Source organism: Spinacia oleracea, chromosome 4, assembly GCF_020520425.1.
Source record: "Spinacia oleracea cultivar Varoflay chromosome 4, BTI_SOV_V1, whole genome shotgun sequence".
In the NCBI taxonomy this organism is placed as follows: domain Eukaryota; kingdom Viridiplantae; phylum Streptophyta; class Magnoliopsida; order Caryophyllales; family Amaranthaceae; genus Spinacia; species Spinacia oleracea.
The window spans coordinates 147,849,232-147,875,132 of record NC_079490.1 but is presented as its reverse complement, the minus strand read 5'-3'; the positions used below and the strand labels follow the sequence as shown (position 1 = coordinate 147,875,132).

The window sequence follows — 25,901 nt, the reverse complement described above, 5'->3', positions numbered from 1 at the left end:
TATTTTTCTATCCGAAATAAATCATATCATGTAATGTACCTTAGATTGATGTTATGTATAAAACAATGAATTTGTCCTGGAATTTTGTTGTAAGGATATAGAGATATACAATCAAAATTCCCTAACCCTAGTCAGATTGTCTATAAGCAAGCCATACATCAGATCTGTATAATTTAATGTTAGCATCCATTAAAGAATCTTGGAAGTATAATAAAAAGCAATTTAATCATATTTTAAGTATTTTCTATACATAAAGACATTTTACTATAAATAATTCAGAAGATATTTGCATATCTATATACTATAAGATATATGCTAATATACTACGTACTAAAATTCCATATGTATCTGATTTGTGACAGATTTTTGAGTTCGATATCTATTCTATTATATTGTGATTTATAACTTATATGTTCCCTGTTAATTTTTTCTTCTTTTTGGATTCTGGAAGCAAAGCACTTAAACGTTTAACAGAGTATAAGAAATCTGGATTCTCTGAATCTTTGAATGTAATAAAAAGCAAGCCAAAAATAAAATCTGTATAAATTAATGGTAGCATCATTAAAGAATCTTGGAAGTGTAATGAAAAGCAATTTTAGTATATTTCAAGTATTTTCTATACATAAAGACACGTAACTATAAATAAATAAGAAGATATTTGCATATATATATATATATATATATATATATATATATATATATATATATATATATATATATATATTATATATACAAAATATTATATTTGATTGATTTATAAAATTGATATTGATTCTTCATCTTATTGTCAGATAGGAGTTCTTTCTGAAAATATTTGTTGGTATATATAGAACCAATATCTGCCACAATTCTGTATTATATATATATATCTGATTTGTGACAGATTTTTGAGTGCGATAAATTTTCTAATATATTGTGATACATAACTTATATTTTCCCTGCTAGATGTTCCCCTCATAAGTGTACAGTGAATAGATTATTTTGATTTTTGTAACATGAAAGATTATGGGCTTTTTAACTTGATACTCCGCTATTAGTACTCATAAATCTGAAGCATAGTACTTAAACGTTTTACATAGTATAAGATTTCTGGATTCTCTGTACATTTGAGAACTCATTCTTTAGGAAAGGAATTAACACACATGTTTTATTATCCCAAAAATATGATTCTCTGCACAAAACTTTAAAATTATACAATATCTTTTTAATATATTTATATTTTAAAATCTTGAGGCACGCACAGACGATCCAAATTTGGTGTGCTTTCTATACTATTTTGTTGGTGTATCCTGCTCGTATTCTTTTCTAACTCCTTTAACTTCTTGTTTTCAGTCACCCCGCACCTTGCAGAGATACTTGACTGAACTCTGAACCGGCTTCGTGTGGTTTATCAAGAACTGATTGGACTATCCACTACATATATCCAGAATGCAAGTTCTTCAATTGTTCCACATTTGAAAGCAGGGGAATGTTTTAAAATCTGGAGCTTACCTTATGGGGTCCAACTTTTATGAAATTTGTAGTGGGAAAATTCAGAGGGGTGCAACTGCTATGAACAACTGCTGCAGAGAGCACAGTTGCAAAAACATTGAGAGATTGTCCAGCAAGTTGGCTAAGACAAGTTATCAAAGATGGGAGGACCAATCTGCATATCAATCTGATTTAATTTTGGATCATACATGCAGTTGCACCAATCATGGATCACTCGTGCATTGTGGGTTATCCACGCGGTCAGTTAAATCGTTATCTTTTCTGGAGATTGTTTCTGTTTTTTGCTTAATATCAATTGAATTTCACTTTGCTATCTTTTCTGGATAAGGTTCATCTGTTTTTGTACTCAGTATTAATTTCAATTTTTTGTACTCGGTATTAATTTCAATTTTTTTTCATCCCTATTACTCAGGCTCACGTGTCAGTGTCACTCAACATATGAACCTTTCAAGGGAAGCATTAAAGCTGTGGATGGTTCAACTCTTTGAATAAATGGACAACGGGTTAAAGTTACAAACCAAGGTAATTATATTACATTCAACCTAGTGTAATATATCTGATTGGGATGAATATGATGTTATATATGATTGGGATGAATATGATGTTATATAAACGTAGAAATATATGATCACTTCCAAATATAAATATTAATACGGGCCATAATGTAAATATTAATACGGGTCACACTATAAATATTAATTAGACTAATGTCATAATGAAACTAATATTTGAACCAAGTAGATTCTAGATTGAAAATACTATAACCCCGAGAGGTCTTAAAACACAAGTTTTGAAGTAAACTCTATTACTAAAGGGAAAAAAAACGCCAGCCCCATAAACCATTGCTTATTTCTTTTCCATCTTGATCACAACCTTCTTTCTGTTAGTAGATCTTTGCACTGAACTTGTTTGAACAACGTTCCCATCACTCGTAGCTTCCTCTAGAGGCCGTTTTTGTGGTGTGATAGTGCCCTTGTTAGGTTATGATACATATGAATAAACATAAATCATGCGGAAAAACCATAAAGCCAGAAAACATATTATTTACACATAATCATATAGCATAATTTAGGTGCATACACTTTGTAGCGTGCCCTCCCTAGCTGCGCCCGAACCGAACAAGAACAAGTCTTTAGGACTCCAAGTGTCGTCCCTCCGTAGATAGTCCACAGCACGTCCGGATCCGCATTAAGCTTGACCAACTAGAATCGCCCTTAAGGTTACTAGGAATTTCGGCTATTTGGGTTGCAAGTGTTAGGCTGATTTTGCTTAAAAACCTTACCTTTGAATACTTCAATTGTATCTATGTAAATATGTGACCCTAGGCACCTATTTATAGAGTTTAAGGAAAGGAATTATAATCCTACTAGGATATGGATTTATTAATTAGAATCCTATTAGAACTCTAAATAATAAATTTAATCTTTTAGGATTAGGATTTAATCAATGCACGAATTCCAATAGGATTAAGATTCGTTACAAACACGAGCGTCGCACGACCACGAGGGAAGCACGCACCGCGCAGGCCTTGCGGCCCACACGCATGATCGCTGCCTCGCAGCCCACGAGCAAGCTCAGCGCGCGCGCCAGCAGCCTTGCGCTGGGCCTGGCGAGGCTTGTGGCCTTCGTGTTGGGCGCTCGTCTTGCTGGGCGTGGGCCTGGCTTCGTGCTGGGCCTTCGTCTAGCAAGCCTCGTCCGATGCTAATTCGTACGATGCGCTTCAGATTAAATTCCCGGTTCCGGAATTCATTTCCGATACGAACAATATTTAATATTTCCGATTCCGGAATTAATTTCCGTTTCGAACAAATATTTAATATTTCCGTTTCCGGAATTATTTTCCGATTCCGATAATATTTCCGATTCTGGCAATATTTCCGTTTCCGGTAATATTTCCGATTCCGGCAATATTTCCATTTCCGATAATATTTTCCGATACGTACCATGTTTCCGTTTCCGGCAACATCTACGACTTGGATAATATTTATATTTCCGATACGATCCATATTTCCGTTTCCGGCAATATCATCGTTTCCGGAGTATTCATTTCTTGCTTGTGACGATCTCAGCTCCCACTGAAACCAAGATCCGTCGATTTCGAATATCCATAGATGGAGTATTTAATTCCATTAAATACTTGATCCGTTTACGTACTATTTGTGTGACCCTACGGGTTCAGTCAAGAGTAAGCTGTGGATTAATATCATTAATTCCACTTGAACTGAAGCGGCCTCTAGCTAGGCATTCAGCTCACTTGATCTCACTGAATTATTAACTTGTCAATTAATACTGAACCGCATTTATTAGACTTCATATTAAATGCATACTTGGACCAAGGGAATTATTTCCTTCAGTCTCCCACTTGTCCTTAGGGACAAGTGTGCATTTCCTAATTCCTTCGTCGCTCGATGCTTGCTCTTGAACATAAGGTAAGAGTTGTCATCCTTATTATGTCCAGAGGTGTTTCTCGGTTTTAGAGTTCAACTGATCAAATAAACAGATAATCATAGCCTATGATTCATCCGAGCACGGCCATGCATTTTACATTTTCTAGCTCTCCGAGTGGCCTTGCACAACTTTTAAGCATCTCATCCCGATTTATGGGAGGACAATCCCAATCTTGCGATCTTGAGATTAGACTTCGTTTGATAGGTGATTACCTGAGCGTTGCCTTTATAGCCTCCTTTTACGGTGTGACGGTTGGTCAACGTCAAAGTAACCAGTTCTCAAACAAGTAATCTCAAATCACTCAAGTATTGAGGATTTAGTGTCTAATAATTTTAATGAAATTTACTTATGACAGATTTTCATCTCTTACAGTAAAGTTTCATAGGTCTGTCCGATACTAGTCTTCCCAAAGTAAGTATCTATGCAAATGATTATGACATTGCCATGTCCACATAGTTCAAGAAACAGAACTACTAGTCATCTTGCATTTTAGTCGTCTAACGTTTTCTATGCGTCCAATTTTATAGAAAACTCCGACCAGGGACCATTTTCAACCTTTGACATTCAAGTTCACTTGATAGACCTTTTTTAGTCACAGGACTGGTCCTGACAGTCTATCTTGAATATATCGTCAAATTGAAGGGACTCATCATTTAATAAACCACAAATTAAATGGAAAAATGAATTCTATTAATTTATTGTGAATGATTAACCAATAATGTTTTACAAAGAATTAAACTCTAAAACTTTAAAACATTAAATAAGGACATCAAAGTCATTCTCCAATATGCTTGATTCCCATAGCTGCAGTGTGCGAGTTGTGCTTCGCCTGCGGCAGAGGTTTAGTCAATGGATCTGAGATGTTGTCATCAGTTCCAATCTTGCTTATCTCGACTTCTTTTCTTTCAACGAACTCTCGTAGAAGGTGAAATCTACGAAGTACATGCTTGACTCTTTGGTGGTGTAACACCCTAATAATTCCTTGCTTTTATAAAATCATTTTTAAACTTTAAATAAAGGAATTACTAAAGTATTACCGCCACCGTGATAACGGTTAAGGATATTACCGGAATTACGCAGCGGAATTAAATGTCAACTAACTTTTAAAAACCATAATTAATGAAATATTGAGGCCTCCTACAATTTGGAACCATAATGGCCCAAAACCCAAAATATAAATAATTCAAACATTTCAAACGAAATTAAAATATTAAATAAAATAGTTTCAAAGAACGAAAGCATGCAACTCTCTCAATCATCCCAAGCCACATGATTTCGATCGTACTTGATCTACCCACCTGCTATATTAATCTACTCCCCAACAATGCAAGTGCAAATGATGGATCATCATAGGGTCATTAAGGCAAAGGCCATGACCAGAAACACACAAGGCACGTAGTCAGCAAAAGCTGAGTACTTACAAGCATAGAGTAAATGAAACTAAAACATGCATCACTCACTAAGTACTAATCAACATGCAAAAGCCATATAATACTTAACAAACAATCATGAGACACAAGACTCGACTCTTGACTCGACTCTTGACTCACAATTTAATTAGAATAAGCTTCGAACGGGCCAAAAGAATAATCCACAAAGGGAAAAGGTGATGGGAGCCAACCATACACCAAATATAATAATAATAAAATCGGGCCATACCGACGGAATTCCTGCACATAATATAAATGAAACAACGTCTTGTATCATTAGTAGGAGTACGAGATTTCCGGCAAGACTCCCTCCATTGTTCATACTCAAGGTATATACGTTCCAAGAGTTTTGAAGCTTGTTCCGGTTGCACTTTACGTTTATTAATATTTTAATAACGGCGAACTCAAGACTCGACAACATGCATACATACAATTAATAAACAACAACCAAAACAATCTTATTTTAATGCTTTACGACTTGTGATCAACCAAGCAAGACACTTGTGATATTACTACCATGTTCCTCCTCACCAAAGTGAGACTCCACATCATGCATATTAACATGAGGGTTGTGCCCTTGCACGACAAATCCTAATTCATTTCATACATAATATTCCCAACTGAACCCTACATGTGCGGTGGCTTACGTGAGCTAACCCTTCACATGTGGTAAAATAAATAGTACGACGAGGTACAAATAAATGGCTCAAAGTATGCTAGACATCCCGTACAATAGCATACAAATAAATAATCCATCCCTTGCATGTAAAATAAACCATACATGCATAAATATTGAACAACATGATTGACAATGAAGTCCATACTCATAATAATTTCAACATGCTTGTTCAACAATTAATCCAATAAATCCAACATCACAAATCACATGCTCGTTCACCAAAATAAACATGATTCCACATAATGTAATTCACATCATCAACAATCATGTAATGTCATTGACAAAAAGGTGTGGTCGCCCTAGACTTGTACGTACCTTGAATACCTAAGCGTAGGGGCCACTTTGCAATAACGAGCACTCAACTAGAAATCACCTCCTATCATCAAAATAATGAAACTTAAATTATTTCCATGTTCATTAAATTTCCAGCAACTTTATAAAAATTAAAACCTCCTTTAGACTTTAGAATTCAATCGTTTTTCAATAATAAAATCGTCTCAATTTGCAAAATCAATCCCTAGTACGAAAACATACTTTTTCCGCCTTTAAAATCAATAAAAATCGACACTTTAAACCTTTATTCAAATCTGAAAATATAATTGATTATCATAATTAAAATCATCACCTAATTATGCTAATCAATTGACTCATTAGGTCTAGGTTAAACCCCTAACTTGAAAATTCCAATAAAACTAGTTTAATATCAATAAAAATCAATGCTTTATTAAATAAACAAATCTAAAAATTCATCCTTTAATAATTAAAACAAACCTAATGAATCACAACACACAAATCCTCAAACCACGGTATTCATAACCGGTTCCCAGCATTTTAATTACTCAAAACAATATTAATATAATAATTTAAAATACGGAATTTAAATAGAATAGGTAAGGAAGAAGAGAATTATACCAATCCGGCCTATAGCATGGAACAACCACTAATTAATGTGATTGGGCGAAAAATAAATCGAATTACGAGCACGAACAATACACACACGCACGCGTGTGTGCGCGCAGGGGCGAAGGGCGCAACAGCGCTTGCGCGCGGGACAGGGCACACGGCACGCTGGGGCGCGCGCGAGAGAGCAGGGCACAGCGCGCGCTGGCGCGAGGGAGCGAGCGAGGGAGTGCAGGTGTGGCGCGCGAGGGGCGAGAGAGGGAGTGTGGGTGTGGCTGGCGCAAGCAACGCACACAGCAACAACAACAACGGCACAGCAGCAGCACAAGGGGCGCGATGGCTGGGCTCGAGCAAGAGGGTGGGCGAGAACGTGGGGCGAGAAACAAGGGTACGAGCAGCACACGAGGCACGACAGTGCTCGTGCTGTGCGTGCGGGTGAACCGGACCAAAGAGGAGAGAGAAAGAGGAGTGTTGGGCAAGAAATAGAGAAAAGGGTTTATGACAAAATAGGGGGTCAATTAATGATGAGGAGTCCTATTTATAGGTTCCTTATTGTTAATGGGCTAGGCTTAGGAAATTAGAATTGGGCTTAGGGAATTAAATGATTGGGCTAGCTTAGGACTTGAATTAAATACTTTTGATTGGGCTCGTTTAATAAAACGAATTGGACTTTTCATTTAAAACCCGAAGTCTTTAAAAATCATTTGCAACTCATTTAATTTCCCGATTCAAGAATTAAATTCGTTTCGTAATTAATTTAAATAATAAATATTCTAATTAATTAAAATACATTAAATAAAATGCATTTAAATATTATTTAAACGATAATAAATCGTAAAATGCTTTATAAATATAATAAAATATATTTATAAATATTATAAAAATACGAGGTATTACAGGTGGTGTCTAGGCTCCTTTGCCTGTGCAATAGCTCCGTTATTATCACAATATAGGGCTATTGGTCCTTTAATGGAGGGGACTACACCAAGTTCGCCTATGAACTTCCTTAGCCATATAGCTTCCTTTGCTGCTTCATGTGCAGCAATGTACTCCGCTTCAGTTGTAGAATCCGCAATGGTGCTTTGCTTAGCACTTTTCCAGCTTACTGCACCTCCGTTAAGGCAGAAGACAAACCCAGACTGTGATCTGAAATCATCTTTGTTAGTTTGGAAACTTGCGTCTGTATAGCCTTTAACAATTAATTCATCATCTCCACCATAGACCAGGAAGTCATCTTTGTGCCTTTTCAGGTACTTCAGAATATTCTTGGCAGCAGTCCAATGTGCCTCTCATGGGTCTGACTGGTATCTGCTCGTAGCACTGAGTGCGTACGCAACATCCGGGCGTGTGCATATCATAGCATACATTATTGAACCAATCAATGATGCATATGGAATCCCATTCATTCGTCTATGCTCATCAAGTGTTTTTGGGCACTGAGTCTTGCTTAGAGTCATTCCATGAGACATGGGTAGGTAGCCTCGCTTGGTGTCTGCCATCTTGAACCTATCAAGCACCTTATTGATATAAGTGCTTTGACTAAGTCCCATCATCCTTTTAGATCTATCTCTGTAAATCTTGATGCCCAATATGTATTGTGCTTCTCCTAGATCCTTCATCGAAAAACATTTCCCAAGCCAAATCTTGACAGAGTTCAACAAAGGAATGTCATTTCCGATAAGTAATATGTCGTCGACATATAATACTAGAAAAGCAATTTTGCTCCCACTGACCTTCTTGTATACACAAGATTCGTCTGCGTTCTTGATGAAACCAAAGTCACTGACTGCTTCATCAAAACGTATATTCCAGCTCCTTGATGCTTGCTTCAATCCGTAGATTGATTTCTTTAGCTTGCATACCTTTTTAGCATTCTTTGGATCCTCAAAACCCTCAGGCTGTGTCATAAACACAGTTTCTGTTAAAACGCCGTTTAAGAAAGCGGTTTTGACATCCATCTGCCATATTTCGTAATCGTAATATGCAGCGATTGCTAACATTATCCGAATAGACTTTAGCATTGCAACTGGTGAAAAGGTTTCATCGTAATCCACACGGTGGACTTGCCTGTAACCTTTTGCAACCAATCTAGCTTTGAAAACTTCAAGTTTCCCATCCTTGTCCTTTTTCAGTTTGAAAACCTATTTGCTTCCAATGGCTTGGTAGCCATCTGGCAAATCGACCAAATCCCATACTTGGTTTTCAGACATGGAGTCTAATTCAGATTGCATGGCTTCATGCCATTGCTTGGAGCTAGGGCTCGTCATAGCTTGTTTGTAAGTCGCAGGTTCATCACTTTCAAGTAATAGAACGTAATAGCTCTCGTTCGCCAAAATACCTAAGTACCTTTCCGGTTGAGATCTATATCTCTGCGATCTACGCGGGGTTACATCTCTAGATTGACCATGATTCTCACCAGATACTTCTAAAGATCTCTAAGTTTCATCATGAATGTCATCTTGAGCATTCTCTAGAGTTTGTTGTTCGACTCGAATTTCTTCGAGGTCTACTTTTCTCCCACTTGTCATTTTGTAAATGTGATCCTTTTCCAAAAAGATACCATCTCGAGCAACAAACACCTTGTTCTCAGATGTATTGTAGAAGTAATACCCCTTTGTTTCCTTTGGATAGCCCACAAGGATACATTTGTCAGATTTTGGATGAAGTTTGTCTGAAATTAATCGCTTGACGTATACTTCACATCCCCAAATCTTAAGAAAAGACACATTTGGAGGCTTTCCAAACCATAACTCATATGGAGTCTTTTCAACAGCTTTAGACGGAGCTTTATTTATAGTGAGTGCAGCTGTATTTAGTGCATGTCCCCAAAATTCTATTGGAAGTTCGGCCTGACCCATCATTGACCTAACCATGTCTAGCAAGGTTTTGTTCCTCCGTTCCGACACACCGTTCCATTGTGGTGTTCCAGGAGGAGTCAATTCTGATAGAATTCCACATTCTTTCAGATGGTCATCAAATTCATAGCTCAGATATTCACCGCCTCTATCAGACCGCAGTACTTTAATCTTCTTGCCTAATTGATTCTCTACTTCACTCTGAAATTCCTTGAATTTGTCAAAGGATTCAGACTTATGCTTCATTAGGTAGACATAACCATATCTACTGAAGTCATCAGTGAAAATGATAAAGTAGCTGAAACCACCTCTAGCATTTGTACTCATTGGTCCACATACATCTGTATGTACTAAACCCAATAGTTCATTTTCTCTTTCTCCAACTTTAGAGAAAGGTTGCTTTGTCATTTTGCCAAGTAAACATGATTCGCACTTACCATAATCCTCTAAGTCAAATGGTTCTAGAATTCCTTCCTTTTGAAGTCTTTCTATGCGTTTCAGGTTAATATGGCCTAATCGACAATGCCACAGATAGGTGAGATCTGAATCATCCTTTTTGGCCTTTTTGGTATTTATGTTATAAACTTGTTTGTCGTGATCTAATAAATAAAGTCCATTGACTAATCTAGCAGATCCATAAAACATCTCTTTAAAATAAAACGAGCAACTATTGTCTTTTATTAAAAAGGAAAATCCCTTAGCATCTAAGCAAGAAACAGAAATGATGTTTTTAGTAAGACTTGGAACATGGAAACACTCTTCCAGTTCCAAAACTAGCCCAGAGGGCAACGACAAATAATAAGTTCCTACAGCTAATGCAGCAATCCGTGCTCCATTTCCCACTCGTAGGTCGACTTTACCCTTGCTTAACTTTCTACTTCTTCTTAGTCCCTGTGGATTGGAACATAAGTGTGAGCCACAACCTGTATCTAATACCCAAGAAGTTGAATTAGCAAGTATACAGTCTATAACGAAAATACCTGAAGATGGAACGACTGTTCCGTTCTTCTGATCTTCCTTTAGCTTCAAGCAATCTCTCTTCCAATGCCCCTTCTTCTTGCAGTAGAAGCATTCGGATTCAGAAATGGGTTAACTGACCTTCCTCTTTTCAGATTTGGCGCCAGCTGGTTGCTTAGTCTGGTTGGCCTTGTTGCCACCTTTCTTAGCATTCCTCTTCCTTTTAGATTTCTTGAACTTGCCCCCACGCATCATAAGCACATCTTGTTTATCACTTTTGAGCGTCTTTTCAGCGGTCTTCAGCATACCGTGAAGCTCAGTGTGCGTTTTGTCCAGACTATTCATACTGTAGTTCAGTTTGAACTGATCATACCCGCTATGAAGAGAATGAAGGATGGTGTCTATAGCCATTTCCTGAGAGAATTGCTGATCCAGCCGACTCATATTCTCAATGAGACCAATCATTTTGAGAACATGTGGACTTACGGGCTCGCCTTTCTTAAGCTTGGTCTCAAGAATTTGCCTATGAGTCTCGAATCTTTCAACTCGAGCCAGATCTTGGAACATGTTCTTTAACTCACTGATGATCGTGAAAGCATCTGAGTTGATGAACGTTTTCTGCAGATCTGCACTCATGGTTGCGAGCATTAGACATTTTACATCCTTGTTGGCATCAATCCAACGATTGAGGGCTGCCTGAGTGACCCCGTCGCCTGCGGCTTCGGGCATCGCCTCTTCCAGGACATACTCCTTTTCTTCCTGCATAAGAACTATTTGCAAGTTCCTTTGCCAGTCAAGGAAGTTTTTCCCGTTCAACTTCTCCTTTTCGAGAATTGACCGAATGTTGAATGAATTGTTGTTTGCCATAGTTAAAACTACAATTGAAAAGAATAAACAAATAAATAACCATTCACAGTTTCTCTTAATAAACTTAAATTCTAGCATACATGCATAATTCAATGTTCATTAAGCATTTTATTCAAGTTATGTGTTCCGGCAGGTGTGAATAAAATGATTCCAAGACCCTAAAACCATTGAAGAATTAAGCACATTATGTATTTTGACTCAATTCTAAAACATTTTAGGTAAGCAAAAACCTTTTGCTAATAGTCTAGAAACTACTCTTGGTTGATAGGTACGTCTAAGAACTTATTAGGTAAACATATCGATTTTTCCACGACATAAAAGGACTCCTTACTTATATCGTTGAGTTTCACCAAAACTAACATGTACTCACAATTATTTGTGTACCTTACCCCTTTAGGACCAATAAGTAACACCTCGCTGAGCGAAAACTATTACTAGATTGATGTAAAGGATATCCAAGTAAGTGTTTATTTTGGCATGGCACCTTTTAACTCAATTTTTAAGTTTGGAACTTAAGGCTCTTACTATGTTGGTTAGATTTTAAGTGAACTAAAATCCTTAATCATGCAACATAATCAAGCCACAATCTCATGCATAATTAGAAATAAATAACTTAAAGCATGCATAAGATAAATGTGATCTAGTATGGCCCGACTTCATCTTGAATCTTCAACTTCAAAGTCCGTCATGAAAATGGATTGAAAACTCCGTCTTGAATTTCACCGTGGGAGGCGTCATTTTCTTCAAATAGGATAAGCTATAATTAAACTAATTACAACTATTTGATGGTACGCAGACCATATTTAAATTGAAAAACAAATTTGGTGCATTAGACCAATTACATTCAAATTAATGGTACGCAAACCATATTTTCTATCCTATTTGGGCCATACTAGTCACTCGATAACCTGCAAAACAGTACATATACAATATATATCATTCATCCATTCATTATCATGAATGGCCCACATAGCTGGTTAGTGCATCACATAAGTATTTGCAGCAATTAATCAAGGGCACCAATAATCCACCAATTATTCAGTCCTTATTAATTCTAATCAAGTTGTTTAACCTTAAAGGATTTGTAGACCTAATCAAGAGTTTATGACTAAAAATGCTCCCACTTAAACCAATAAATTCATATGCTTTACTAATTTTAAACATAAAAATGTATTTCTAGTTTAACCGGAAACATACAAATTTAATTAAAATTTAAAGCTCATATAAATTTATAATCGAATCCATTAATTTAATTTATTTCAGTTGAATTAAACGAATTTAAATTAATTCAAGGTTTAATTTTAGTAAAATAATTAGTATAAATAAAATTTATAATAATTATAATATTCAAAATTAAAATCCGAGAAAACAATTTAAATTATTAATTTTAAAATTAATTAAAATTATTTCCGAACTGAAAATTCAAAATTAAATTCGAAACGACTCAATCGAGACACGACGAGGCACTTGGGCTTGCGCCAAAGCCCCATCGAGTGCACGAGGCTTAGCGCCCCTTGATTGTTCGTACAGCAACACGCAAGCAACCACACGCAACGAAGCACTGTAGGCCACGCTGCGCGCGCGCTTGCTCGCTCATCGCGCCTGCAGGCCACACGCAACGCAGCACTGCAGGCCACGTTGCGCGCGCCCGCTTGCTCGTCGCCTTGTGTCTGCTTGCTTGCTGGGCTTGGCAGCGCGCGCTGTGGCGCAGCACGCTTGCTGCCCACACGCGTCTGCCACTGGCTTGCGCTTTGCCCTTCGCCCTTGCCCACCCGCCCACATGCGCACAGCACTCGACACAGGGCAGCGTGCTGCCTTGTGCTCGTGTGCCATGGCCCTTGCTCGTTGCATCGTACCGCATGGGCGACGAGCTCCCTTGCTCGTCGTCGCATGCCCGCACTATACAACACCCCTTAAGGGTAACACGTAGCGTCCATTGCTTTGTGCGTGCAAGTTTTATGAGCGAATTGCATAAAAATTAAAACTTTTATTTCCAAAATTAATGACAAATTAATAAAACATATTAATTTCATAATTTTAGGGCGAAAAATCGAAAATTTATTAATCAATTAATTACCGATTAACATGGATTCAAATCTAGGTCATAAAAATTAAAATTTTAACATAAATTAACAACTTTTATGGTGGATTTTAATCATTGGTACCTAATTAAATTATTAATTAATCATGAAAATCAAATCAATTCTAAATTATTCGAATTTCAACAAATTAATCATAATTACAAATTAGGTTGTATAATTAACAAGTCTAGGCATTCATAATTGTTAAACATATACAGTAGGTCAATCAAAAACTCAAGATTTATCAACAAGAATCGCAAATATTTAATTTAACATCTTAAATTTACAAACTTTTGCGTTCGAAAAACTAAAACCTCCGAAAAGTCATAGTTTGGCTTCGAATTTGGGAATTCTGGGTTCGAAAACTAAAACCTCTGAAAAGTCAAAATTTTAGAATGCCTTTTACATGCGGAATTGACACAAAAATCACTCGATTTGGATGAGTAACGAAGAAACTGCCGAAAAACTGCGTACATATAATTAAATAAACGCAATTTGCAATTAATTACGAAAATTAATCACCCCTTTAATTCTTTGAAAATTTGTAAAATTTAACCATGTTCATGCAATTTAGATTATGAAAATAATAAGAGGCTCTGATACCACTGTTAGGTTATGATACATATGAATAAACATAAATCATGCGGAAAAACCATAAAACCAGGAAACATATTATTTACACATAATCATATAGCATAATTTAGGTGCATACACTTTGTAGCGTGCCCTCCCTAACTGCGCCCGAACCGAACAAGAACAAGTCTTTAAGACTTCAAGTGTCGTCCCTCCGTAGATAGTCCACAGCACGCCCGGATCTGCATTAAGCTTGACCAACTAGAATCGCCCTTAAGGTTACTAGGAATTTCGGCTATTTGGGTTGCAAGTGTTAGGCTGATTTTGCTTAAAAACCTTACCTTTGAATACTTCAATTGTATCTATGTAAATATGTGACCCTAGGCACCTATTTATAGAGTTTATGGAAAGGAATTATAATCCTACTAGGATATGGATTTATTAATTAGAATCCTATTAGAACTCTAAATAATAAATTTAATCTTTTAGGATTAGGATTTAATCAATGCACGAATTCCAATAGGATTAAGATTCGTTACGAACATGAGCATCGCACGACCACGAGGGAAGCACGCACCGCGCAGGCCTTGCGGCCCACACGCATGAGCGCTGCCTCGCAGCCCACGAGCACGCTCAGCGCGCGCGCCAGCATCCTTGCGCTGGGCCTGGCGAGGCTTGTGGCCTTCGTGTTGGGCGCTCGGCTTGCTGGGCGTGGACCTGGCTTCGTGTTGGGCCTTCGTCTAGCAAGCCTCGTCCGATGCTAATTCGTACGATGCGCTTCCGATTAAATTCCCGGTTCCGGAATTCATTTCCAATACGAACAATATGTAATATTTCCGATTCCGGAATTAATTTCCGTTTCGAAAAAATATTTAATATTTCCGTTTCCGGAATTATTTTCCGATTCCGATAATATTTCCGATTCTGACAATATTTCCGTTTCCGGCAATATTTCCGATTCCGGCAATATTTCCATTTCCGATAATATTTTCCGATACGTACCATGTTTCCGTTTCCAGCAACATCTACGACTTGGATAATATTTATATTTCCGATACGATCCATATTTCCGTTTCCGGCAATATCATCGTTTCTGGAGTATTCATTTATTGCTTGTGATGATCTCAGCTCCCACTGAAACCAAGATCCGTCGATTACGAATATCCATAGATGGAGTATTTAATTCCATTAAATACTTGATCCGTTTACGTACTATTTGTGTGACCCTACGGGTTCAGTCAAGAGTAAGCTGTGGATTAATATAATTAATTCCACTTGAACTGAAGCGACCTCTAGCTAGGCATTCAGCTCACTTGATCTCACTGAATTATTAACTTGTCAATTAATACTGAACCGCATTTATTAGACTTAATATTAAATGCATACTTGGACCAAGGGCATTATTTCCTTCAGCCCTCAATAAAATCTTCATTATCACATATAACAGGTGTGGGGTCCTACAATTAGTAAACATAAATCGTTATATTATATATTAAGTATATATAACGTAGTTATCAACTTTAGGGATTGATATATACAAACCTTCTTTTTCTCAGTTGAAGGCGTATTCGTATTATTAGTAGATTCAACCTCCACATCATTATCCTGTCAAAGGAATAAAACTAAACATAAATATTATATCTGACATTTTATTCTTATTAAGAATTTCAATGTGAAAAACTTGATAAATACTTACTTGTGCCACCTCATTCACATCCAAGAACCTTTTTATCAAGTCTTCATCATCACTTAGCCTTACTACAGTGAACTTATCCCAATCTTGATCAAGATTGTATTTAGAGATTTGAATTCTAAATAAACATTTTCTCTCCAAAAGCATCTCTAGTTCCTCTGGAAATGAATCACCCTTACCATCCTATAATCATAAATATAATTGATATAAATAAACAATGTATGATGATCATGACACATAAGAAATTAAACTTTTTTCATATTACTTTTACCAGTAATATTAATAAGGATCAATAGTTGTATACCTTCAATAACTTATCTTTCAAGTCCATTGTCGATATCTGTATAGCCTGAAAAACCTCCCGATCAAACATGACAAAACTGGCTGATCCACTGTCATCCTCAACTGATACAGTCACCTTGTACCTAGCATTTTTTTATATATAAAGTAATATGGTGAATATTCTTGGGTTTATTAAATGATCCTACAATATTTTAGTTGTATAGATATGGCGAAATGTACCTTGGTGGCGCAGATTTGACATGTGAATCACATTTTATGCACCAATATCTTCCACCACCTTCATAGTCAACCTTTTTGTTACAACTTTTGCACGAGTTATAATACCAGTTGGTATCCTTTTCAAAACCCACAATTGTAGCAACAGTGGCACAAAAGCATTCCTATAATATATATAATTTATATCAAAGTTATTAGAAAATCCAATAAATTATTAGAAAATCCATAATATCTTTCACTTTCAACATATATCAACTATTAAAATCGACAACAATTGTTTGAGCTTTTAATAAATCAATTATTAAATGTTATATCTACACAATACCTTATTAGTATCGGGTATCTCATCTAATTGCTTATGTTCAGACATTTTCATAAACTCATCTCCTATGGAATGTGAATTCTGGCTTGACAAATGGGTGATACCCAGTGAGCGAGAAGCATCCCCATCGGTGATGCTATAAAACAAAATATTGTATAAATAAAACTTCTGCCGCACAAATCATTCATATGTCATTAAAGAACCATAAATACACAGATTGAGATATTACCTTTCCTTATAATCATTCAATTCTGAGATGTCCTCATTGATGAATATCTTGGTCGCAAAGAGTGAATTACAAAGTGAAACTTGATCTAGTACATGATATAACCAACAATAATTATTAATTTAATACGAATTGAATTTTATCATACACCATGTAATAAATTGTCAAGATGTGAACGATGTATAGTATTACCTCTCGATATCTTTATCTTAGCAAATTGCAGTATAATAATAGGACGTCCTTGGATACCCTTTTTTTTGTACTCTGACATTTGTTCAGCATATTTCCCCCACACAGTACCACTTATTGTATTTTTGCTATAAAAACACAACAATATTAGAATATAATTAAAATACACATCTATTCTCATAATTATTAAGACAACAACAATCCATACTTTAAATCTTCTAACTCGAACATCACTTTGTAATTTGGTGTTCCATTGGTTGAAGTGTCAATTTTGTCGCTCATTGCAGTGCATTCTCCGATAACATCTATCATTGGATAAAAAAAATACATTGTTAACATATAAAATTAAAGTGCTATGTTTATATACTAAATTCAAAAAATACTCTATATCATACCTACTAAAAATACATCATTGGCCTCCTTTTTCAGCATCTTGTCGAAGGGCACAAAGTCAAATCCATGTAGTGGAAGTTGTACATTTTCACACTCCCTGACATTCGTTTTGTAGAAGAAAACGATTTTGTGGTCATGGCTAGTAGCTCTATGTTGACCGCCTGTTTTTTTTTACCAAAAAATTAGAGATAATACGGGTCGCGCCCTCTTTCACAAGATTCTTATAGTTGTCAAATAGATGTTTGTTTATGGTTGCTTGTATTTTGGAGCCCTGTATGTATTATAGTAAATGATTAGCTATTATTAAAAATTTCAACAATAATAATTTACACAAACAAATAAAAATAATCGACAACAATAAGAAAACAAACAAAATTTAAATTTCAGAATCACGAAGTTACCTTCTCATCCACCAATATTAATTCATGAGTGTCGATTACAGTATGGTCTTTGAAATCCGGTTGTTCCCAAAACCTCACAATCCTCACCTTCAATCTCCATGATTCTTTTAGGGGAGTGATATCTTTTATCATAGTGAATGCCATAATATTTAGAATAATACGTGATAATTTAACCCGAATCTGTAATTCATTTATATAGGGCCATAATGTCCTATTTTTGTCGATTATTATATTATGGAATATATTGTTTGCTTGGTGGTGAATTATGATTAAATATATGTTATAATAAACCTCTAATATTTCATACCTTATATATTGCAGAAGGTGAATTGGAAAAAAGCAAAGATGTCGTATAAGTTTCATCTCCAAAATATTTGATGCTGACATAACTATACACAGCTGAAGATTTCATAGATATTTTAAAATTTCTTTTGGAATGGAATTGAGTGTAAGTCGTTGAAATCTAATAAGATTAATATTATGTTCTTGGTTGTTCCCATTATTATAGCCTAAAATATAGAATAATAGGCATGTGAAATAGAATATTAGCCTCTCTTTTAATACGGTTATTATTCTCACGCCTAAACAATATGTAAAATTAATATTATGTTTTTTGTGTTTCCATTTGTTATAGCCTAAAAAATAGGAGAGTGGAGATATAAAATCTCGCAGCTGCATATATTTAGATTGGGCTGTATATTTTTTCTGGAAGTTTTGTTATTTGATGCGTGATATTATTTTGTTACAAAATATTTGTTGCTTTAATTATTTTTTTAACATTTTTGTCAGCCGTTTTTTCTGGAAAGTTAACATTAGAATCGGAGATATTATTGTTTTGTGAATATTTGTTGCTTTATTAAAAAAATAAATAAATTTCGTAGCCTTTTTTTCCTGGAAGTTTAAGATCATGTGCGGTATTAGAAAGATGTGCTAAAAAGTTTATGCTTAGTTTTTTTTTTTAATTTTATTTTTAATATTAAAAGAGAGGACCAATCATGTGGTGACATTTGTCATCACCACATTGAGTTCCTCTCTTTTAGTATAGTAATATAGATATTAGGAACACGGAGATCATGTTTATAAACTAGGATGCATTACATACAGTGGCTAGATCATGGAGTAGACCAAGGCATTTAGGAAGGTTATAAAAAAAACAACGAGTTTCATCCATTAAATATCTGACATAGTGGAAAAGAATTACATTAGCTAAATATTTTATCTTCCGAGTTATAAAGTCAGTTCCACATATTTGTTCCTTCGTATAAAGTTCTAATTCCATGTTTCTTAGTATTTATTAAACGTCTGTTTAATTTAAGAGTTGGTCAAGGGTTCGAGTGAACTTTTGTAATGAGAAATTGGCTAAGGGTTTGAATAAATTCTTTCAACAAGTTTGACATGTTGACTTTGAGTGAAGTCTATGAGAGAAACTGATAGGCTTTGAGTGAAGTCAAAGAGTCAAGAAATACTTCTAGCGAGGTCGGAAAGAGCATAGTTGTTTGAGAGAACAACTATTAGGAACTTGAAAACTTGAGTTTGTAGAGGAACTCAAGTAAAGATTGAGTTCGTTATAGGATTGTAACAAAAGTGTTGCCATGTAGTGAAGAGAACTTGAGTTGAAATCCTAATGGTTCAAGGTTTTATTTCCAATTGGCCTTAGAAAACTTTCTCGTAAAATCTCTTGCGTTGTTTTTCTACTTGTTTTAAGTTCATTTATACAACAACAACAACAACAACAAAGCCTTAGTCCCAAAATGATTTGGGGTCGGCTAACATGAATCGTCGTAGGAGATCGTCATTGTCACCAATCAAACCAGAAAGGAGCAGGAAGTAAAAAAGAAAAAACAAGGAAGAAAAAATGGAATTAATGAAAGTAAGATAAGAGAAAAATGTGTGTGTGTGTGTATATATATATATATATATATATATATATATATATATATATTATAGAAGAATTATTTTAAGAGATAATAAAAATAAGTAAAGTTCAAAATAAATGAATAAGTAAAAATAAGTACATTTCAAAATAGCATGTAAAATTAAAAAAATTTAAAGAATTTAAAAATGAAATAAAAACAAAAATAAATATAAAAAATAGAAAGAAACAGAAACATATAAGTTGTATAAGTCAAATGAAATCCTCAATATATATTCTCTCCCTCCACTATGTCCTATCCAACGCCATATTTTCCTCAATCCCAATAAAGCTCATATCGTGCTCAATCACCTTCCTCCAAGTTTTCTTATGTCTTCCCTTACCCTTTGCAATTCTATCACTTTGTCACCCTTCTATTCTCCTAACCGGGGCATCACTTGATCTTCTGCTTATATGTCCAAACCATCTTAAACGATTTTCCATCATCTTAAACTCAATCTGTGCAACCCCTACTTTCTTTCTAATAATCTCATTCCTCAAACGATCATTTCTTGTATGCCCACACATCCAACGTAACATGCGCATCTCCGCCACATTCATCTTGTGCACGTGACAATGTTTCACCGCCCAACATTTCGTGCTGTATAACAAAGCCGGTCGAATTGCCGTGGGGTAAAAATTTTCTTTCAATATTTGGGGCATGTCTGAATCACATAGGAACCCCGTAACAACTTTCCACTTCAACCAACCTGCTTTGATTCTATGGGCCACATCGCCATCCAATTCTCCATCCTTTTGGATAATAGATCCTAAATAACGAAACTTTCAGAGCCTTAGACTCAATTTTCCCATCTAAGGTAATCACCCCTGTCTCTCTATCAAACTTACACTCCATATATTCCGTCTTTTTTCACTAGCCTAAAACCCCGAGATTCCAAAGTTTGTCTCCATAACTCCAACTTACTTTTCACTCCTTTTGTTTCATCAATCAACACAATATCATAGGGTATACCATCTTAGATTGACCTCGTCAATTCATCAATGACTATAACAAAAAGAAACGGGCTATGTGCAAAACCTTGATACACTCCAATCATAATGGGGAATTCTTCGGTTTTAAGTTCCTTTATAATTCTGCAAAATTGACTAGCAAGTTTCTTATTGAGATATGGTGAACCCGTAATTTTGAGTGGTCGGAACTATACAGCGGTTACTTCAGTGTTAGTTTGTGCCAACAACTAGTTCGATACAATATAAACTACTCCATATTGTCTATATTTTAACCTAAAAAGAGAAAAGAAAAAACCAGATTACAACAATAATGGAAAGTATTATTCACAAATAATATTCGAATGAGAACTTGCAAAGTTCATTCCCAGAACCAAAGACACCCAGCAGAACATAAGTTGGACCATTCAAACACCTGATATAGTGGATACAAGCTAGCTTATGAAACCTACACTTCCTTTCGAAGGAGTTCCAACATCTCAACAGTGGGAGTGGTGCTAGTAATAGTATACAGTCTTTACAAGTATACATACAAAGAAGTTAGTTTTCAGAACAAAAGCAAGCATAAGACTACGCAACACAAAAGAAACTTGGACACTCTGTCAAGGGACTTACCTACCTGCAGCTCTTGCCTCCTCATCCGAGGATTGCTATGCCTAACAATAGCATAAGAATTCGGATGAGGTGATGCGAACAAGTTTGTATCAACACTTCCAAGCATCCCTGTGTAAACCAACTCTCCTAATAATCCAATTGTGGGAATAAGAATCCCAGCCATTGTAGGACTCAAATAATTTGAAGATGATATTGAGGCATAACGAAATTCAGGGTATTGTTGATTTGAGTGAAGTTGTTGTTGTTGTGGACTTGAAGGAGAATTCGCAGCAGCAGGTCTTGGAGGGATAACATCTCGTTGAGATTTCCTAGCCTCATCATCACTACGGGAAGGGCCATGGCAGTAAAGGGGGATCAACGAAGTCTGTGATATATTTGCCTTACAAACAGGGCAAGCCTTCTGATGAGTTTGCTCAGAAGAGGAGGAGCTTTGGACATTGAGCCACTTGAAAATACATGCCCAACAGTATAGGTGACCACAACGTGTGACAACAGGATCATGAGCTACGTCAAAGCATATATTGCAGTCAAAAGAGCTTTGACTGCTTTCAGATTCTGTGTTTGGAGCTAAACCCGAGTTATATTCTTGTTTTACTGTTCCATCCTCGTTCGATTGGCATTCAGCTGCGTATTCTTGGAAGTTTTGCATCAAGTCCATCCCTGTTAAGATAGAATAGATAGTAACCTTGAGTTAGTTAATGAACAGGAAAGATGTGTTCAGGACCAGTTAAGCATGCAAGAACCAGAGGATCATTGGTGTACACAACATGATGGGAGAAAATCCTCTATATCACATTCCAAAAGATGAAACAGATAAACTCTAAAATATGCACATTCCATGTTGCACATCCATGCAGAATCCCAAAGTCATGAGTCATGACCTAAAATAAGCAGGCAGATGCAAAAAGTGTCTCAATGAAATTGACCAAGAGCTTTAAGGTCCTAGAGATAACATCCAACAAAGCAAACACAAAATTAAGCTACAAACTGAACTTATCCTAACATAAGTCCCAAAAGATGAAACACAGATTTCATAGTTTGTTTCTTGTATAACTACTCAATCAGCTGATTAAGTGAAGTAAATACTACAAAAATATAGATGATGAGGAGACTTCTTATCCAGAGCAGCACAAACAAAGTCCACCCTGAGATGCCTATACAGTAGCATTCGTGAAATCTATAAAGCTAAAGCTCAAGTACTAACCATAAAGCGTCGAAATTAGGTTTACATTGTAAGTCAACACAGTCATAATGATAAAATCTAAGCACTGCCAGACCTGAAAAACATCTAAATAAAAATCCACCACAACCAAGAGCATTAAGCATTATCAAGTTTAATGGAGTTTGGTGCTATAAGCACTTAGATTGGCTAGCCACAGGCCCACAGCCCCAATAAACATCAAGGTATTTCCAAGCAATGCACTGCAGATATCCTAATGACCAACTGAACCTCTTGGAATACCTAAAAACCAGGCCTATAGAGCATGACCCCAAAAAGAAGCGTTATGTCTTAGTACCCAAGTTAACTCAGGTAACAGACTAAGATTTCGGATGAATATCGAAGTTTCGTATTGATGCTTAAAAAAGGGTTAAATCAGCTTATCAACACTTACTGATTCCCAACCCAAAAGACACCACACGATATAACAGATCCTACAGCTACTTAGGAGGTGAAGAAAATCTTCAAGCTGAAATTTGCATCAAAAGCATGCATTCCAGGAGATTTTTTTTTTTTTTTTACTTCAGGAGTATATAATTTTCTCAATTCACTTGGTTAGCAAATTATCCATTGGTTGTCCTTTTTTCTGTGGTTGGTTCAGAGAAAAACATTTTGAAGTGAGTTTTAATTTCAATGCAAATCAGGCTTCAAAATTCACTGGCATTGTTTCTTATTAGACAAGTTAGAAAATAAAGGGAGAATGGAAGAAGGGCGGTGGACGGAAGGAAAGAAGGAAGGAAGGTGGAGATAGGAAGAAGAATTTGGCATTATTTCTTTAAAAGGGTAAATATTTTCTATCCAAGGGAAAACTATCTTCAAAACATAAGAAACTCTTTACAGCCTAAACAGAGGAAAATCGAAACAGGTTTTCCTGCAAAAAAGAATCCCCTTCCATGTAGCAGTGTAGCACTACAGACTTTGTGACCTCAGTTACATTCAGTATAAACCCACCCCCCAGCTTTCTGGAAAGATCTCATCAACAAAACTTCAGATCACCACAAGTGAGAAAATAAAAATTAAAAAAGATACAAGTATTTGAAAAGCAGAGAAAGGGTGAAAATTTAAGTTATTAGCCATTAACCAGCTATCACAAGAAATTCAACATCAGCAGTAAATGAGCAAAAAGACTTACTACGGAAAAAACAATAAAGAAGTATAAGATATGTACAAATCTATTGGCATTCCCCTTAGTTATATTAAATGGTTTCCAAATCCTTATAATTTTATTTTCCATTGTAACCTCCTTTAGATAGTAACCTACCCTAACATTTCTTATTCTGTCCAACATTTTCAGGAACATTTTGCCACTGGTTAGTAAGATAAAGCATTGCAAGGTTACTCAACATGTATTTTTTAGGACCAAATGATACAAGTACAAAAGATGATTAAACCAGGAGCAACAACTAACAGGCCAAGACAGTTAATGTTTTCAGCGACTGAAAAGCAGGATTATCTAAATTTCATAGAGTTATAAGGGTATAGTTCAATTGGTATAGTGTTTTCAACAACTGAAAAGCAGGATCATCTAAATTTTGTATAGTAGTATAATTGTATTGGTCTAAAGTTGAGATGCTTCGTCTCGTTCCTGTAAGGGGAGTGAGTGCACTACAAGACCATGCAACGCAATCTGTATTCTAAGTTAAACTACTTCCTCATCCGCCTACGAATCCTTCTTGAGAGATCGGCCTCTCGAAGCAAATCAGCATTACAGTTTACTTCCTTTATTCCAAGTTAAACCCTTATAGGACCACAATATATTGAACTTTCAACAGTGAAGGAGAATTACAAATGAATCCAACTAGCCTAACTTCGCTCAAATGTCCAATTCAACTCTCAAACACCAAATAACATAGAAAATCCCAAAATTCCTAAAGGTATAGAGAACACTCCAGAAATATCAAAAGGTGTTAATAGTTTCAAATTTGTCAAACCCAGAAAATCCATTTCTCCTGTATCACTGTTTTTGCCAATATTCATTAAAAAAATTATTATAAAAGGAAATTAAACCCTAAATCAAACCAACCTTCTGTTATCCACTTTAAAATAAAAACCCATCAAGCATAAAACAAATCATCAAATGGGTAATGCAGAAATAACAACCATTACAAAAACCCTAGATAGGAAATCACTTATAAACAACATAGATAATAGTAAAATGCTTCAAAAAATGACTGGAAATTTAATAAATAACATTAAAGGCAAAATTAAAGAAGTAGATGTACCTCTAATAATCTGGGAATTGAGTTCGAGCTGGGGCAGAAGAAAATATCTGAAATAAGAGAAATGAGGAGAGAGAAAATTGGAGATATGATAAAAGGTAAGAGATAGAAAGGGAGAATCTAAATGGGCACCGTTATTACCGCGTAAACCCACCTACAGACTCCATAATTAAGAAGCTGCGTGGAAGTTTTGGCCATCAAAAATGGGGGCATCATTTTTCTTTTATTTTGGTACATTCCACCAACCACATTAGGGTTCAATTTGTTGTTAATCGACTATTATACAATTTTGAGGGTTTATCCTAATCTTATTTTTTTGTTTTACTGATTGTTGGATTAAAAGATAGGTTGGTGACTACTAATTAAGCATGCGGTTATATCAGAAAATTTTATGTTTGTTTAACAACATAAAGTTTTAAATACGATGATTCTATTTGAGCATATAAACATTTACACGTCTGACTATGTGTTACGTGAAAACGTTACATAAATTTTAAGTTTTTAATTAGACGGTATGTAATGAGCTTACTTTCAAATTTATTGCACGATACTCCGTCTAACTAAACACTTATAAAAAATATTTGATTAAAGACTTTTTCCAGCTACTTCCTCCATGCTAGACATTATAGTAGATGCGAATTAAGTTGAAAACAAAATGTCTATTACACTTTACTTCATGTGTCACTAATGAAACTAATAGGGACGCTAAATATGTGCGTCTTGTACATTTTTTTTGTTTAATCATAACGTATTCTCCTCAGAGCCCAGACAATTTAAATAATATCATTAATCAACAATACTCCTCCGTAGTTTTAATCATCAAGCTTCTTTTGTCACATAAATCCAAAAGGAATTGTTCAAAAAATAAGACTCAAGTTTTTAGATCTAAAAAAAATGTAGATTATTTTGTCTATTAATAACATTGCATTTGGAAAATATTACT

General features: G+C 35.6%; 2 protein-coding genes across 8 annotated transcripts; both read right to left on the bottom strand.

Annotated features, from left to right (window-relative positions):
* Positions 1-10,451: 10,451 nt before the first annotated feature.
* LOC110777213 (replication protein A 70 kDa DNA-binding subunit B) lies at positions 10,452-19,929 on the bottom strand. 6 transcript variants are annotated; one of them, XM_056827465.1, is made up of 12 exons: positions 18,025-19,929; positions 17,626-17,894; positions 17,439-17,535; positions 17,234-17,358; positions 17,045-17,129; positions 16,819-16,951; positions 16,497-16,657; positions 16,279-16,399; positions 15,978-16,157; positions 15,824-15,886; positions 10,784-15,738; positions 10,452-10,694 (listed from the first exon to the last, which is right to left on the bottom strand). In XM_056827465.1, exons 2-11 carry the CDS (start codon positions 17,660-17,662, stop codon positions 15,691-15,693), a joined length of 1,050 nt encoding a protein of 349 aa, XP_056683443.1. In that variant the 5' UTR covers positions 17,663-17,894; positions 18,025-19,929; the 3' UTR covers positions 10,452-10,694; positions 10,784-15,690. The 6 variants fall into 6 exon arrangements, with proteins under 6 accessions (XP_056683443.1, XP_056683444.1, XP_056683440.1 ...); XM_056827466.1 differs by having other exon boundaries at positions 15,987-16,157; XM_056827462.1 differs by having other exon boundaries at positions 16,006-16,157.
* A 1,278-nt stretch (positions 19,930-21,207) lies between these two features.
* Positions 21,208-25,202, bottom strand: LOC110777212 (E3 ubiquitin-protein ligase RMA3-like). 2 transcript variants are annotated; one of them, XM_021981821.2, is made up of 3 exons: positions 25,100-25,202; positions 24,962-25,008; positions 21,208-22,180 (listed from the first exon to the last, which is right to left on the bottom strand). In XM_021981821.2, the coding sequence occupies exons 1-3, from the start codon at positions 25,123-25,125 to the stop codon at positions 21,453-21,455; spliced, it is 801 nt and encodes a 266-aa protein (XP_021837513.1). In that variant the 5' UTR covers positions 25,126-25,202; the 3' UTR covers positions 21,208-21,452. The 2 variants fall into 2 exon arrangements, with proteins under 2 accessions (XP_021837513.1, XP_021837512.1); XM_021981820.2 differs by having other exon boundaries at positions 25,113-25,196.
* Between the last annotated feature and the right edge of the window lie 699 nt (positions 25,203-25,901).

Bases quoted from the DNA above. Each gene is read 5' to 3' on its own strand.
- LOC110777213 (XM_056827464.1), bottom strand. From the start codon at position 17,662: ATGCTGAAAAAGGAGGCCAATGATGTATTTTTAGTAG. The intron at 17,536-17,625 runs GTATGATATAGA...ATCCAATGATAG, and splicing joins CAATGATGTATTTTTAGTAG to ATGTTATCGGAGAATGCACT. The intron at 16,158-16,278 runs GTATACAACTAT...TTATGATTATAG, and splicing joins TGAAAGATAAGTTATTGAAG to GATGGTAAGGGTGATTCATT.
- LOC110777212 (XM_021981820.2), bottom strand. From the start codon at position 25,195: ATGTACCAAAATAAAAGAAAAATGATGCCCCCATTTTTGATGGCCAAA. The intron at 25,009-25,112 runs GTGGGTTTACGC...CTCTTATTTCAG, and splicing joins CTTAATTATGGAGTCTGTAG to ATATTTTCTTCTGCCCCAGC. The intron at 22,181-24,961 runs GTACATCTACTT...CTATCTTAACAG, and splicing joins CAATTCCCAGATTATTAGAG to GGATGGACTTGATGCAAAAC.